The 14,996-nt window shown below is 47.1% G+C and overlaps 2 protein-coding genes across 2 annotated transcripts; one reads left to right on the top strand and one right to left on the bottom strand.

Moving 5' to 3' along the window:
- Window positions 1-914: 914 nt before the first annotated feature.
- PSMC3 (proteasome (prosome, macropain) 26S subunit, ATPase, 3) lies at window positions 915-5,583 on the top strand. Its single transcript, XM_009696690.1, has 10 exons — window positions 915-1,039; window positions 1,795-1,899; window positions 1,994-2,056; window positions 2,528-2,665; window positions 2,792-2,935; window positions 3,156-3,304; window positions 3,997-4,093; window positions 4,242-4,387; window positions 4,578-4,659; window positions 4,786-5,583. Exons 1-10 carry the CDS (start codon window positions 917-919, stop codon window positions 4,894-4,896), a joined length of 1,158 nt encoding a protein of 385 aa, XP_009694992.1. The 5' UTR covers window positions 915-916; the 3' UTR covers window positions 4,897-5,583.
- Window positions 5,584-6,570: 987 nt separating this feature from the next.
- LOC104158922 (transmembrane protein 178B-like) lies at window positions 6,571-10,401 on the bottom strand (the record flags this gene model as incomplete). Its single annotated transcript, XM_009696692.1, has 3 exons — window positions 6,571-7,122; window positions 8,870-9,007; window positions 10,288-10,401. Coding segments are annotated over 3 exons (497 nt in total), but the record flags the coding sequence as incomplete, so codon positions are not given.
- Window positions 10,402-14,996: the final 4,595 nt, after the last annotated feature.

The following is a 14,996-nucleotide window of genomic DNA, read 5'->3' as shown; positions in this document are numbered from 1 at the left end:
GAGTTCCACTGTTTTCCGAAGGACCTGGCTATCTTTGTGGAGAACAAGGACTGTTCCTTGTTGCATTACTCCAATGTTGAATGTTTTACGGAGAGCAAAAAGTATTTTTTCCCCTACAGAGGCAGTTGATGTGTTTGTTTCTCATAGGTCGGTCTCGATAAGCGCAGTCTTGTAGAACAGAACAGCTTTATAAAAACGAGACTTTTCTTTTTCTGTGTTCCACTGGAAGCAGTGGTGGGACGTACAGCTCTTTGCAGAGGTGCTGCTGGTCCCACTGCTCTCGGTAGATGCAGGCCTCAGTTCTGCACTTCCCTGTTCATCCTTTCCGTTTCCTTGGGTTCTGTACGGTGAAACTTCCAGTTTAGGGGGGTTTCTGGCTGTTTGTTCCTATGCTATTGCACGTCACCGCTTCAGTGTTCCAGCACACAATTCTTCTTTAAACCCAGCAAAACATCACTTTAAAATAAGGTGTCTGTATATGGATGCATATAGATATGCACGTGTGTGCATATGTCTCGTTACCTGTGTATCTGTATATCTGCGTATATTAAAAAATATACATAATAAAAAATATACCAAACCACAGTTGCCTTATCTAGGTCATATCCTTATCTAGGTCATAATGCATCAGCTTATAGGGCTGCAATGATTAGGCTAAAGTGACACAGGGAAGAAATTACATAGGGGTGTTGATAAGTTGGAGACCAGAATGGACTGCTTAGCCTTGGTTCCTAACCAATTTTGGCTAATTTGCTGGCTTTTCCTCTTTTTATATTATGTTTCCCTCTATACCCACTGTTTCGTCAGACTTACATTTTTGTAACTGTTTTATTTTTGGAATAATGTACGCATTTCATCTTGCCTTAGTCTTCCGATATTATTTCAATCTCTTTCGTCTGCATCCTGATTCTAGATCATGAAGAGTGAAGTACTGAGAGTGACCCATGAGCTTCAGGCCATGAAAGACAAGATCAAAGAGAACAGCGAGAAGATCAAAGTGAATAAAACCCTGCCCTACCTCGTCTCCAACGTCATTGAGGTGAGAGCGGGGCACTCTTCTGCAGCAACGTGAGAAGCGTGCGCAGTATCTCTCGGGGGGGAGCAGGGCAGGGGAGCTCATCAGTAACATTTGAGACACGGCGTATTCTCAAGCTACTGATGCTCCTGGGGCCAGGACTTCCAGGTGTTTCTGTTGGTTTTGTTTGTGACCTGGAAGTGCCCATCACTTGCCCACTTCTCGCCTGAGTCGTTCCTTAGGTGCGGGCTGCCGTTCGTCTGTACGTAACGGCCATCCCAGGGTGACGCAGCCTCGCCTAGTGTAGACTTGGGCACGTGGAATTTGGTACGTGCTTTCTGAAACTTGTGACGCTGCGAATGAAAAGCGGTGGCTCTGTTACTACCTCACGTTCTTTTTGTAATTCAGTAATTTTGCTGATAGGCCAAAAGAACGCTGATAGTTTTTGATTTTTAAAAAGGGGGTTGGTTTGTACTACTGTTTTAAAACTTAATGAACTTAAGGCTTTAATGTGAGTTGCTGTAATGGGAGGAGAAATCGGTGCCATTAGCTACTGCTTTGTTCTGAACTTTATATTCTATGCGCTGTTGTGTGCTGCTTCATGAGGAAAGGAAGAAATTAATTTTCACAGGAGGGCTTTAACACTTTCAGGATTCTACTGCTGATGGGTGATGGGAAGTTTTATTTCTCCTACTGCGTGTAATTTAGAAGCATTAATCCTGGGGGTCATCCTGCTAGCCTGGGTACCTTGTCACGAAATCTCTCCCTCTGCCTTTCAGCTGCTGGATGTTGACCCCAATGACCAGGAGGAGGACGGAGCAAACATTGACCTGGACTCCCAGAGAAAGGGCAAGTGTGCTGTCATCAAGACATCTACGCGCCAGGTGAGAGCCGCGTGCCCAGCTAGGTGTGAGGAGAGCTGGAAAGGATCTTCTCCTCGTACAGCTGCTTTTGCTGACTTCGATTTCTTCCCTGCAGACGTATTTCCTGCCTGTTATTGGGTTGGTTGATGCTGAGAAGTTGAAGCCTGGGGACCTAGTGGTGAGTGATGCTGTTGTGACTGTGAGATAGGATGTTGGCCAGAAAATTGTGGATGTCTGTCTTCTCCTTTAGAAAGGAGACACATCTGTCCAGATTGCTCCAAGACCATTTCCATACTAAAATTTTAATAAAAAGATACTATTGTGCGTTCAGTCATATTTGTAGTATAGAGAAGTAGTTTGGGGGGTGTGTTCTTTATACATATACCTAGGTGCTGAAAATTTAGGTATCACCTACTAAGCTTTCTAAAACCAATCTTTTGTATCATAAATAAATTGGATCCCTCTGTTTTAAAAATGTGCTAGGTTAGCTGTGGTGGTGTCCGCTGTGCCAAGCTGTGGTGATTTGATGAGTGCCGATGTCAAAGCTGGTTATTCCTGCATCCTTGAGGCCTAGCGAATCATCTTTGATGGGGTGTTTATTAATTGCTCTCTGAAAGGCCTGTTAAAAGCAAAGGACTTTTGTTTACAGGGGGTGAACAAAGACTCTTACTTGATCCTGGAGACTCTGCCTACTGAGTACGATTCGCGAGTGAAAGCCATGGAGGTGGACGAGAGACCCACAGAGCAGTACAGTGACATCGGGGGGCTGGATAAACAAATCCAAGAGGTGACACTTCACGTTTTGTTTCTGGTGTGGCTGAGGACAGCGGGCCTCGAACTTCAGCTCAAAGCAGGCAGCCTGGATCTGTGGAGGAGACTGTGTTTATGCTTTAATATTTTTCTTTTGCTGTAGCTTGTGGAGGCCATTGTCCTGCCAATGAATCATAAGGAGAAATTTGAAAACTTGGGTATACAGCCGCCCAAAGGAGTCCTTATGTACGGGCCTCCAGGCACAGGGAAGACGCTCTTAGCTCGAGCATGTGCTGCCCAGACCAAGGTAACGGGAACCTTTGAAAGCGTGTGTTGCTGTAGCACAGTGCCTGAAAAAAGAATAAGCACACCTCCAAGGGGAGAGGGGTCATACCTACAAACTGGTGTTACAAAGGCTGGGGTTTTCGTGTCTGTTTGCCTGCTTGCTTGTTTTAATTAAGGGCTGCTTGTAGTACTCAACCGACCCTACTGAGAAAGGAGGCATAGGATTCTCTTTCGCTTCCCAGGCTACGTTCCTGAAGCTTGCGGGTCCACAACTTGTGCAGATGTTCATTGGCGATGGAGCTAAGCTGGTACGCGATGCTTTCGCTCTAGCCAAGGAAAAAGCTCCTTCCATCATCTTTATTGACGAACTGGATGCCATTGGCACTAAGAGGTGAGGCGTAGGCCGTGTTGTAAAGCTCTTGGGAGCTGCCTAGCAGCCCCCTTCGCCTGTGTACGTGAGGGAAGCCTCGCTGAAAGCATGGTCTGTTCAGAAACAGAGCGTAGAGCCAGTCACAGACAGACAGCAGTTGCCATGATCCTTGGGCTCATGAGTGAAGTTCCTGAGAACTGGGATCTGTCTGATGGTCTCTTGCTGTATAAAACCATTTTCTGATAACGGCACCAGGCCCATGGAGACATTCACCCTCATTAGAACAAGAGAAAATGGCCTCAAGTTGCGCCAGGGGAGGTTTAGGTTGGATATTGGGAAAAATTTCTTCACCAAAAGGGTTCTCAGGCACTGGAAGAGGCTGCCCAGGGAAGTGGTAGAGTCCCCATCCCTGGAGGTATTTAAAAAAATGGTGTAGATGTGCTGTCCTTTCCAACCTAAACAAGTCTCTGGTTCTGTGATTTACTGCTTGGGCCTGGACAACATGAGCCGCAGTCAGCTCTTAGCTGCTGCTGACAGGTACTCCAGTCACAGTCCTCATCAAGGTAGGCCTGCCTGTAACTTTGAGGAGGAATTTTGGAAGGCCTTGGCCGAGGAGTGCGCGCTGCAGTCACTCTGTCTTTTTATGTGATTAAAAACCTCGGGGCAGGGTGGTCAGGTTCACGCTGATAGTTTTACCCTCGTTTCCTCCTCAGGTTTGATAGTGAGAAGGCTGGTGATCGGGAGGTGCAGAGGACCATGCTGGAGCTGCTTAATCAACTTGATGGTTTCCAGCCCAACACACAAGTCAAGGTTGGGATCTAGCAGAGAGCGCTGCTGAGGTCCAGGGCGCTCTAGCAGGGGATGGAAAACAATGTCCAGGGAAGAAGTCTGGTGGATCCTTGGGGAGGAGAGGCCTGTTCTCCAGGTGCCTCAGACCAATGACCCTACTTCTACTTAGGTGATCGCTGCAACCAACCGGGTTGATATCTTGGACCCAGCTTTGCTCCGCTCTGGACGATTAGATCGCAAGATTGAGTTCCCGATGCCTAATGAAGAGGCCAGAGCCAGAATTATGCAGATCCATTCCCGCAAAATGAATGTCAGGTATGGAAGAGGCATGGCCTTCTGGGGCTATGCCTGTCGCTCGTGATGGTACCTCAGGGCTGTGGAGTGGATGGCGCTCTCTTTTGGTGAGAGCTCACTGTTGGGGTTTAAGGAAGGTCCATACCTTGCTTTTTATATTTGGTACATGCTCTCAGACGTTTTTTTTCCCCTCCCCTCCCGTTCATATCAGCCCTGATGTGAACTACGAGGAGCTGGCTCGCTGCACAGATGATTTCAATGGTGCCCAGTGCAAGGCTGTGTGCGTTGAAGCGGTAAGTATGCCTCTACAGCAGCCGGCACGGTAGGAGGGAAATGTGAAAGCTTAGCGTGGCGTAAGTACTTTGAACTGATGTGGTGCTCACGTGCCCTCTCTAAACAAACACCGTCTCGTTGGGCAGGGGATGATTGCCCTCCGCCGTGGAGCTACAGAGCTCACCCACGAGGACTACATGGAAGGAATCCTGGAGGTTCAAGCAAAGAAAAAAGCCAATCTGCAGTACTATGCCTGATCTCTGCCCAGTCAAGGCTGTGGTCTTGGCAGAGGACAGGACTAGACTGGACTGTACCACTTACTTTCTGTCTGGAAAAAATAAAGCATTTTTTCCCTCTAAAAACAAATCGGTGATGTGTTGGGGCTGTCGCCCGTGCCCGGTGGCTCTACCGAGGTGAGAGCCTCCTGTCCACGCTGCCCATCATACTGCCTTTGGAGCCTCCTCCTGCTAGAACTGGATTAAATCCTGCTCTGCTACTTCTGGACGAGGACCAACCAGCAGTAAAGTGTACCTTGAAATGGGTCAGCTGCAGCTCAGACAGCATCCCCTGTTTTTCCCTGGGCAGCCAGTGAACAGGCTCTAATGGCAGAGTCTTTGAAACTTGAACTAACGCTCATTTTGCAAGGGAGAAGCAGACATGATTCCCACGTGAATGATGTTTTAACTTTGTCAGTTAAACTTAACTCTGGCAGCTTTAACAGCATTGCTGCTATGTACGTGAGCTCGCTGGTGAATCAGTGTGGTAATTAGTCGGAAAGAATTCAAGGTTTCATCCACTGCGCAAGTCTTTCAGTACTTTTAATGCCAGTTGAGAATTACAACTTCCATTTAAAAATTACACTTTTCATAAATACACTGACTTTAGCATTAAGTATCTTACATGCCACTGTATTGTATTTTAAATACAATGTAAACATCTCCAAATGCTGGCCATCTCATCTTTACCTGTGCAGTTTTTGGACGCTTGGGAGAGGGGCGGGGATGCGAGGGAAGAAAGAATAGATGAATGAAAGCAAAATGCACCCCAAAGTACTTTGGCTGATGTTCCTGAGTTAGCCCGAGTACTTGCACTGGTTCCAAGGTCTTTACTGCTCATTTTGGAGGGGGAGCTCGTTCCATCGGAGCACGCCTGTTGTTGGCACGCTGTGCTCAGGGGGCATCTGACATTAGAAAGGGGGGGGAGTGGGGAAGTGAGCAGAAGCCACGCGTTCCTGAGGAAAATACACTGCGGTTCCTTTGGACGTTAATGTTAGAGGGGGCTGTACATCTTCTGCTATTTTAGCAGTACTTTAGCTATTTGAGCTCGGGGAGGATTACTCATCTCCTTTCACAGAACTGGAGTTGCACCCACAAGTTAGTTGGGGGCTGAAAGTTGATCCCAGCAGCTCAAACTATGACGTACTTTCAGAAATAGACCCTGGCCCGTAGTGGAATAGTTACAAGCTGCGTGTTGCATACATCTCCCCATGAAAACAAGGGTTTGTTAGTTAGCCAAATGAGTCACCTTACCTGTGTAAGAAGCTGAGGAAAACTTTCCCCTCCTTTCCTAAAGCCAGTAAGATTTTTTCTTTTCTTTTTTTTTGGAGTCTTGCTGCTCAGTTACAGCCGGCTCCTTTTGGAAACAGCTTTAGTAGTGAGTAAATTGCTGATACCACAGCATGGAATAGCACAGATTTCTGATTTATATGAATTGATACTAAGAATGGGCTAATTCTTTGGCCTAAACCTCGGCTTAGATCAAGGTTCTTTTGGGAAACAATGGCCTGAGCCAACACTAGACACACCTGTTGCAAAAGTGTTCAAGCCAACTTCACGTAGCTCCTTGCCCTATTTGGGTCTGAATTACACAGACCTGCAGCAATAGAGTTGGTGCGTAAACATCCCTTACAACTGGACAATAACAGGACCATGGAGGTACAGTTCAAAAAACAGCACAAAAAAAGACACAGCCTTGGACTTCATCCTTTGTAAACAGAAGAAAAACAAATCAAAAGAACTGTCCCCCTTAAACCATCAATGAGCAAATCGCCAACAAGTCAAACCTGGAGTTACTTGCAATGTCTGTGCGCGACTGGCGGCTGTAGCAGCATCCCACGGGCTGGTATTTCCACAGCTCTGGCACTGCTCGCCACGCGCTGACGCGCCGCCTCTTCCTGGTGTTAACCCACAGCTCTGCCCAGGCTGCGCTTTCCAGAGTCTCTCCTCGCTCCTGCCGAGGTCACACGGCCCCGTTTTCTTGTCTGGGTTTTTGTACGGACGCCCGAGAAGTGTTGAGTGACGGGGCCAATGTGCAGAGGAACCCAGCCAGCAGGGTGAGGCCCAGGCCTCCCCAGGCACAGAACATGGACCAGCCATAGCCATGACTGATGTCCTCTGGCAGCCCATAGACGTAGCGAGGATAGCGCGATAACTCAAAATTGATCCCAGCTACGCATGTGCAGAGTGAGATGATACAGCACGTACCTGCAGGAAAAGAGCAAGAGGGGTCGATGCTGCCCTCACACAGGTTAATTATGCTCTGGTTTTGGGTTTTGTTTGTTGTTTGTGTGGTGTTTTTTTTTCTTCCCACCCCCCTCCCCAAGTATTTTCAAAGGCATGAATTTTCAAAATCAAGAATTACATTTTTGTTTGTTTTTTTGTAGTCCTACCAGTCACTCTTCTTACAAGGTGGGCTGGGAAAACAAAAAGCAAAATACGTAGGCCTACAGGATACTTCACAAATAACCAATATTGCCTTAGCTCCCGCTTTTGCTATTTCAAACTCAGTCATGTGCAGGTCATCATGCTTTGATTCTCCTGAGACGTTTTATTTCTTTCCAAGGACTAATGTCAGCAGGTTCCCGACAGTACTGGGGCAGTCTCTCCTAGGGACAGGAAACTGCTGAAGCCCAGGGCTGCAAAGTGCAGCACTGCTTGGTTTCTACTAGGAACCTCCAGGCTCCTGCCAGCTAGGCCTAGGCCCATCAAAAGTAAGGGCCCAAGTTTTTTGTCATCATCTGCTACACATTCGCTAAGCACCTATACAGAGGAGCAAAAAAAGCCAAAGAAACTTAAAAGGCAAGGCACTCTAGTATGTCTATTATACACTAGACTCAAGCTTGAGCTGCTCATTTTATTCTCTCCAGCTCTGGTTCTGTGTCTAAATACCGCTGCCAGCTCTCACTGCTGCCAGCAAGGCCATCACGGTAAGTGCAGAAGCACACGAAGGGGACCCAGTCTACCTGTGCCAGTTTTATAATACTTTACGCTCTCACTGCTATGTGATAAAGAAATGAAAATGTTCCCAAAGCACAGCACAAACCTAATTTCCACCCTTTCTAGCATCACGCTATATCAGCAGGGTGGTTTTCTGTGCAGCTCCCCAAAGCATTCCTTGAGAAGGTTTGCCTATGGCAAGGGGGCGAGTCCCGCCTGCCCAAAAGTGACACCAAAGCAGTGTCACACCGATTTGTTTAATTGCAGGAGATGCTGTAACAGCACCAAGTTCCTTGCAGCCGTTACAGATGCTGAGACTGGGCCTCTAGGGTAGCAGCTCTGGCTTTTAAATAGAGCCTCATTTTTCATATTTTAAAGTTGCCTATTTACTGCTTGCAATGTAAAGCGTTCCCCCATCCTTTTATGCCTCTCACTAGCTCGCCCTTTTGGTGCATTTGTTGCTACTATGCCCCAATAAAGACAAAACACTGCCCAGTTTTGAGCTGAACAAAGTTCAGAAAAACCTTTGGCCATGCAGAAAGTCTGCTCCTAGCCAGGAACAGCTGTAACACCCTGGCAAGCACTGAGCTCATGTCCTTACCCCTGGGCCAACGTTCTCCAGGCTTGCCTGGGTTTGGCCTTCATCGTTACCCAAAGACGTGAGCATCTTCGAGCAGCAGCAAGGTGCTCTACATTGATTTTGTTTGTTCGTTTGCCAAGATTCCCTAGGGAAATCTGAGCTGAGCTGGCTGACAGGAGCCGCAGGCAAGAGGCCTGTGCTCATTGTGGCTACACACCAGCTCTCCAGAGCAGAAGGCTCAGGTACATACAGCGGTGTCTGCTCAGAAACATGCAAATACCCACGCAAGCGCAGCTCCTGCCCAGGGCTGACGGCTTGCTGTGCTAAAAAACTGCTTCGTCTGTTTGCCGTGGGCTGACTTTATTTTTACGAGCACCTCCCCAGCCAGCAATGCTGGCTGCAGTGAGTTCAGGAGCAGACGCGAAAGGCTCTCACCTCCCATTAGGAAGAGCAGCCCAGCCACGTACTGCATGAGCTCCTGCTGCTTGCAGCAGCCCAGCACGCCAATGATCCACCCAAACAGGATGATGGAGACTGCCATGCCAATGAAGCCAGCTGTCATCCTCCGCAGATCTGAGGGAAGAGAAAGGAGAGAAGCAAGAAAGAAGATATGAAGATGGCAGCACCCAGACGGGACAGCCAGAGGAGAGTCCAGACAGGTTTAGATTTGCTGATTCTAAAGTTTACACTTCACCCATGGACTCTTCCTCCTGTAGCTTCTTCCAGGTAGACAGTTTGCCCATTGCACTGAAACTACGGGAATGCAGCTAATTTGACTCCCTTCTGCTGTACAACTAGAGAGCGTTTCTGTCCTGATCAAGAGCAATATTGGCCAAATACTCCCCAACACGGGACAGAAGGGGTGCATTATGAATTTGGCAACAATTTGTAAATGTTGGTACTGCAAGGGCTTGCTTTGTGTGTGTGTGTGTGTGTGTGTGTACATGTGCTGTGTTTCTTTGGGATGGACTTTGTTGGGTCTGCTGAAAACAGAAATAAAAGAAGTGCGAGAGGACACTGAAGAGAAGTAAAGGACTAGCGCATGGATGGCAGATAGATAGTGTGAACTGAAAAGAGGACAGGTGGGAGGACAGAAGCAGACAGCAGATCAATACAGTATGATGGGAACAACTCCAGTAACAAGCTCCTAAAAAAAAAACCACGCTTGGGCACCAGTGATATGAACAGCACTTTGTCATCCACAAGACAAGTGCTGTTCTTGTCTCCTCCTAGTTCAGCCTCTACCTGGATTTCCTCAGCACTGAGGCTCACATGACAGGGGCAAGGCAGAATTATGTGAGGCAACAGAACCTGAAACCAAACACACAGAGAAGCAGGAGCAGAAAAAAACTGATTAAATCTTTCTCAGTGACAGGCTACAGGTCAGGCATCTGTGTGGGAAGGACTTGGGCATGAGGCAGCTTGTGGGCCAGGAGCTGGTAACAGGAGGTTGCAAAGACAAACTGAGATGTTCGCTAAAAGAGCTGGCTGCCAGGGAGCGGCACCAGGTCACTGATGTGCGCACAGAAAAATGCAACAAGATCTATAACAGACTATAGGGTGATGCAGCACCTTTGCTGTAAGCCAGCTGGAATTGTCTGTCCTCAGATCCAGAGTATGATTACACCTTGCAACACACTACACACATGCCTGTATTCCTGAATTCACTGCTTAAGCCCCTCCAAATCTCATGTCCCCTTCCAATTTCATAGCCAACTGCTTGCCCTTCCTCACTAACAAATACGTATTTACGCTTAGAGCCCAGTGCCGGCTAGCTGATTGAGAGCCCTCCCTTGGCTTTGCGTTAAGGCCTTAAAGTAACCCAGTCTTGTACGCTGCTTTGGTTTACTTACGGAGCGCGTGCCACTCATCCTGCCGGATGGTGTTTGTGATATTGATGGGTAAGTTGCGAGGCAGAGAGCTGGAGGTGTAGTGGTACTTCACAGCAGTGCAGCGCTGAATAACTCCTGTAAAAGAGACATCAGTGTGAAACAGCATGAAAGCCCGGTGCCTCCCGCTTGCGGCTCAGTTGGCCGCAGCAGAGCTCACAGGGAGGAAGCCTTAGTTCAGTAATAGAGCAAATGTAACCAAAAAACCAGCTGTTTACTTCAAAGCCTTTGGGAATTAGAAAGGGAGGGAGCCTTGCTACAAGGAAACTCCAGCAAAGAGAGAACAAGGTGCTGACCCAGGCAGGCCCCAGGAAGAAACAGCTGAAGGTAAACAGTAAGGACAGTCACCAAAAACAGCTCCAGAAGCTTCCTGGAGGAACCAGTGCGATCTCTTTGGGATGGCTGAGGAGACAAGAATGTGGCCGAGTACCAACAGGACTGCTTTGTCTCTAAGAAGACAGAGCTGAATCACTCTGAAAATTCTGAATGAATGCTGGGAAGTGAACTGAATGGCAGAAAAGTTTTAATTCACTCCGGTAGTCATTGGCTCTTTGCTTTACTTTTGATGAACAATAGTACCCAAGTAGGCTTGTTTCCATTATAGCTTAAAGAAAAGCATAGCCCAGATGCAAATGTGAAACTACATGCACATTCTTCTTGAAAGGGATTTTTTAGTTTAGAAAACAACCGATAACAGAGAAGATATTAGGGGGTGGAGGGAGACAAAGGTGCCCTGCCCTCCCTGTTATAAAGCAAGCCAGGGTCGGGGGGGAAAGAATAAACATGGATGGTGGGGTGGAAGAGAACAGCCAGAAAGGTAAAAGAGCTAAATAGTACGAAGAGTTCCCCTTAAACAATGGCTACAGGGTCACTACCACTATTTGAACACTGGGGCAGAAGAACCATTTGGAGACAATCAGTTGGCCAGTGAGCTAATTAAGCTAATTAAGCTGGTGAACAATCACTAGCAGGGAGCTGCAGACAGCTATCAGCTTTGCAAAAGACACTAGAAAACCCAGGAGAAGGAACGGGCTTTGTGCTGCTCCCGCAGCAATGGGAAGCATGACTTTGTTCTCTAACAACATTCACGGGGACTGTACTGACCTGGTTCCTGCAAGGACCCGCCATGAGGAAGCCCTCGCTCCACAAGATTAGGAGTTGCACACAAGAGGCCCAGCCAATTCCAGCCATCAGGCCAGGGAGGGACAGGTGATCTGAATTTCCCCACATTAACAAAAGAGTGACATTTATTACTGAGTGGAACAAGCAGACATGTAAAGAACACGCCCCAAAAGGGGAAAACTCAAAGCTGGAGTTCCCAAAGCCTCTGAGAAGCAAAGCATTTCAAGTGGGGCCCCATCCTTGGCCATGCCACGTACCTCGTCCCATGACCCCCTTCCCCTGCTGCGGTTCCCTGCCACCCCCCCGACACCACCGGGCGCTGGCAGCGATACTCGATACTCCGACACACCGATATACACCGGGTTGCTGCCCTTCACCTCCAGCCATTCACCCTCGCCCTGCCGAGCAGTGCTCCCTCTTTGCGGTTATTTCAGAACAAACCTGTAGTGCTGCCTGAGCAAACGGATCAGCCAGACCAGCAACCCAGTAACAGAAGACGCCAGTTCATTTGCAAAAGCTTCGTAAACAGCTGACCAAAGAACTTAGGCTGCATACAGCACATCACGGTATCTAATTAAATGTCACCTATAGCTGTTGACTGAATTCAATTTCAATATTGACATGATTTACACGTGTTGTTGAGAAATATGTCTATGGAACAAATTAATGACATCACATTTTAGACTATGCGCTGGATTCATTAAAAGTAAGATCAATGCACTTACATATTCTGATTATAAAAGTAGTATATATGAAGCAGTATTTTATATAAGAGCAAGGATTACTAATTCTATAGCTCATTAAAGAAAAATGAAAGACTGGAGAAATACATCCCTTATGATCAAAGCTATGGACTCCTCAGCTAAATGTCACTGAAAAAAATCTTTGCTCTGCATCATTACAAGAGTTTACATGTAGACTGAAAGTAAAACCTTTCCACCTTCTTATACAAATCTGGTTATGCAGAAGTTTTCAAATACCAATTCATTCTGCCTCTGGTTTAAAAACTTTACTCCTAATCCTTTCTTCCCCAGAATTCAAAGTGCTAATCTTATGTAGGCAGCACATAAAATTATATAAAAACAGCAATTTTGTAAAGCAAAGAGCTGAGGAGTTAGCGAATTTTAGGGTTTATGCTCAGCGCTGACCTCTGATTCACAGCCTTTGACTGACAGCCATCACAAGCCATTTTTCCAATAAGATTCCCATTTCTCTGTGAGCACAGGCTGGATCTGCCCTGGTGTGAGCCACCATAGGCAAAACAAGGGAGGGCTCTCTGTGGGTCTGCTAGAAACACTGAAACAGGTAGGCAAAGAGTCAGGGGATCAGGGAAGCAGTGAGGGGGATCTCGCAGCAGAACACCTACCCACTTTCTCCCAGAAAATGATAACCTGCACCCAGGCATCCTCAGTAGCCAGATTTTGCATCTGCAGTCACTAGTTCATGCTTCCCATTTTCTGAGTGAACCTCTTAAGTCTAATTTGCAGACGTTATGCACTCAAATACAGCCAGGTACTCCACAGGGCTGCATTTAGAGTGATATAACACCTTGTTCTCTAAGTACTCAAGAAAAAAGGGCAAAAAAAAGCAGAATCAGGTTTGCAGTCTCATGAAGTCAAAGGTATTTCAGAGGTACTCCAGTAAGTCCTTGGTCCAAAGCCTTTACACACCTTAAATCACAGTCTATAAAACAGGGACAGCATCCTGCCCTCCATTTCAGAAACCTGCTAGCAAAGTGATTTCGCTTTTGTTTGTAACACATGCAGACGAGCACCATAAGAAAGCCTGCCAAAATTAAAAACGTTGCCTTCAGGCAAGGGCTCGAACAGAATGGAGTCGTGCGGTGAACAAGCAAGCGAGCGCTGTCTTTTTTGGCACGGGAGTAAGTTGAGAATACAGGACAGAAGGGGGCAGGTGCTCATGTCATTAGCTTCCCATAAAGCCCACCTACAAGAAAGAGGTTACACGGACAGCCTGAGCCCAGCATTTCTTAGGGGCATTAAAAGAACACTATGAAAGTTGCACTGCATGTGCAATTTTCTTGATTGAAAAATAAACATAAGAAGCAATGAACTGCATCCAGCAGTGTCACATTGACACTTTCATGGCCGAGCTACGTGCCTGTGCCCTTCATGACAAACATTGTTTCTCACCTCAGCGTGGTTTTTTTTTTTCCCCTCAAGATTGCAACTGCAGATAGGTTCCCCTCCTGTACGCACTCACAACCCTTGGGACACTACATGCGAGTGTCCTTGGATGAGTCCTTCCTCCTGACTGAACACGAAGGCTGGGAAGGATTAGAGGACACTGGCTAGAATGAATTCTGTACCTCCAGATACTCAGACGGAGCACAGACCCCTTGTCCCTGGGCTGCCTCACACCTGGAAACCCCGACCCAGGCCTGCTGTGACACATTCAATTTGTAATCCGCGGCTCAGTGCACCCCGACTTTCTCTCAGTTTAGTTTTTGTCTCTCTCCAACTTTGAAACATGCAGGTTTTCTCCTCTACACTGCCTACGTGCCAGCGTTATGAGGAGGAACTGGAGGGCTTCTCATTTTCAGTTCTGGCACTTGGCCCAGTCCTTTCCTAGAGCAGTTTGGTTCTCACGCAGCTGGGAGAGACCCTCTCCTTCTCACCACGAGCAAGGCCAGGGAGCAGCCATGGGCAGTTAACACTGAGCTACCACGTGAGGTCTGGCCCTCCCCAGTGAAGCTCGCCGGCCTATTCCTACCATTTCTGCCCTGGATTGCAGAGATCATCACAGCTATGGGATCACTCTGTCCACATCGTCACCCAAAGGCCACTACATCTGGTAAATCAACCTTCCTTTAAAACACCATGATAACTCTTACAGATCATATTTACCGACAGATCATACTTACCCACAGCCAGGACCAAACAGATTGAGTTCATTAAACATGCCACTACGCTCTACAGACCTCAGAGTCATCTCTGTTAATTCTTCCCATTTATCATCAGCTGGAAAGGATGGGAAGTACAGACACCAGGACTGAGCAGTTTTCTCTCAAGGGCCTCATTACTGCCACAAACTGTTGTGTTACTCTGCTTAAGCAACCAGTGGCTCTTCTCACTTTCTCAGCGACACCACAGTCCTAAGAAGTCATTTCTGCCCAGTATATGCAAGATGTACCAGTCGCACCCAAGAGTCTTTTCAGAGCAAGCTTGAAAAGCAATAAAATCCCCAGTTTACAAACAGCGATGAACCTTTTCTTTTTTAATTCCTTCAATTTACTGGTGTTAAAATGTATGTTGTTCAAACGAACCCACCAAGCTACCCAAAGCAGCCTATTAGAATGGATCTTTCCTAATTAATTGTTTTCTACTGTCACCACTTTGTAAGCAACACTTGTTTCATATTAATAGAGAAGACCACTAAACAGCATCTAATAAATCCCTGTAGGACCTCACTACTTAACAACTCTCCACACGAAAGGTTTTGCTGCAGCATCAGTTACCCAGCGTGTAATCCACACAGCAGAGGCTACAGGAGATGAGGTACGGTGCTCCAGCTCTTACACTCACAGAGTC

This window comes from Cariama cristata, unplaced genomic scaffold, assembly GCF_000690535.1.
Source record: "Cariama cristata isolate BGI_N322 unplaced genomic scaffold, ASM69053v1 scaffold41053, whole genome shotgun sequence".
NCBI classification, from domain to species: domain Eukaryota; kingdom Metazoa; phylum Chordata; class Aves; order Cariamiformes; family Cariamidae; genus Cariama; species Cariama cristata.
This window is presented reverse-complemented; position numbering and strand designations above follow the sequence as displayed.

Coding starts and splice junctions, on each gene's coding strand:
- PSMC3 (XM_009696690.1), top strand. CDS start 917: ATGAAGAGTGAAGTACTGAGAGTGACCCATGAGCTTCAGGCCATGAAA. Junction 2,666..2,791: donor TGGATAAACAAATCCAAGAG/GTGACACTTCAC, acceptor CTTTTGCTGTAG/CTTGTGGAGGCCATTGTCCT. Junction 3,305..3,996: donor GATGCCATTGGCACTAAGAG/GTGAGGCGTAGG, acceptor TTTCCTCCTCAG/GTTTGATAGTGAGAAGGCTG.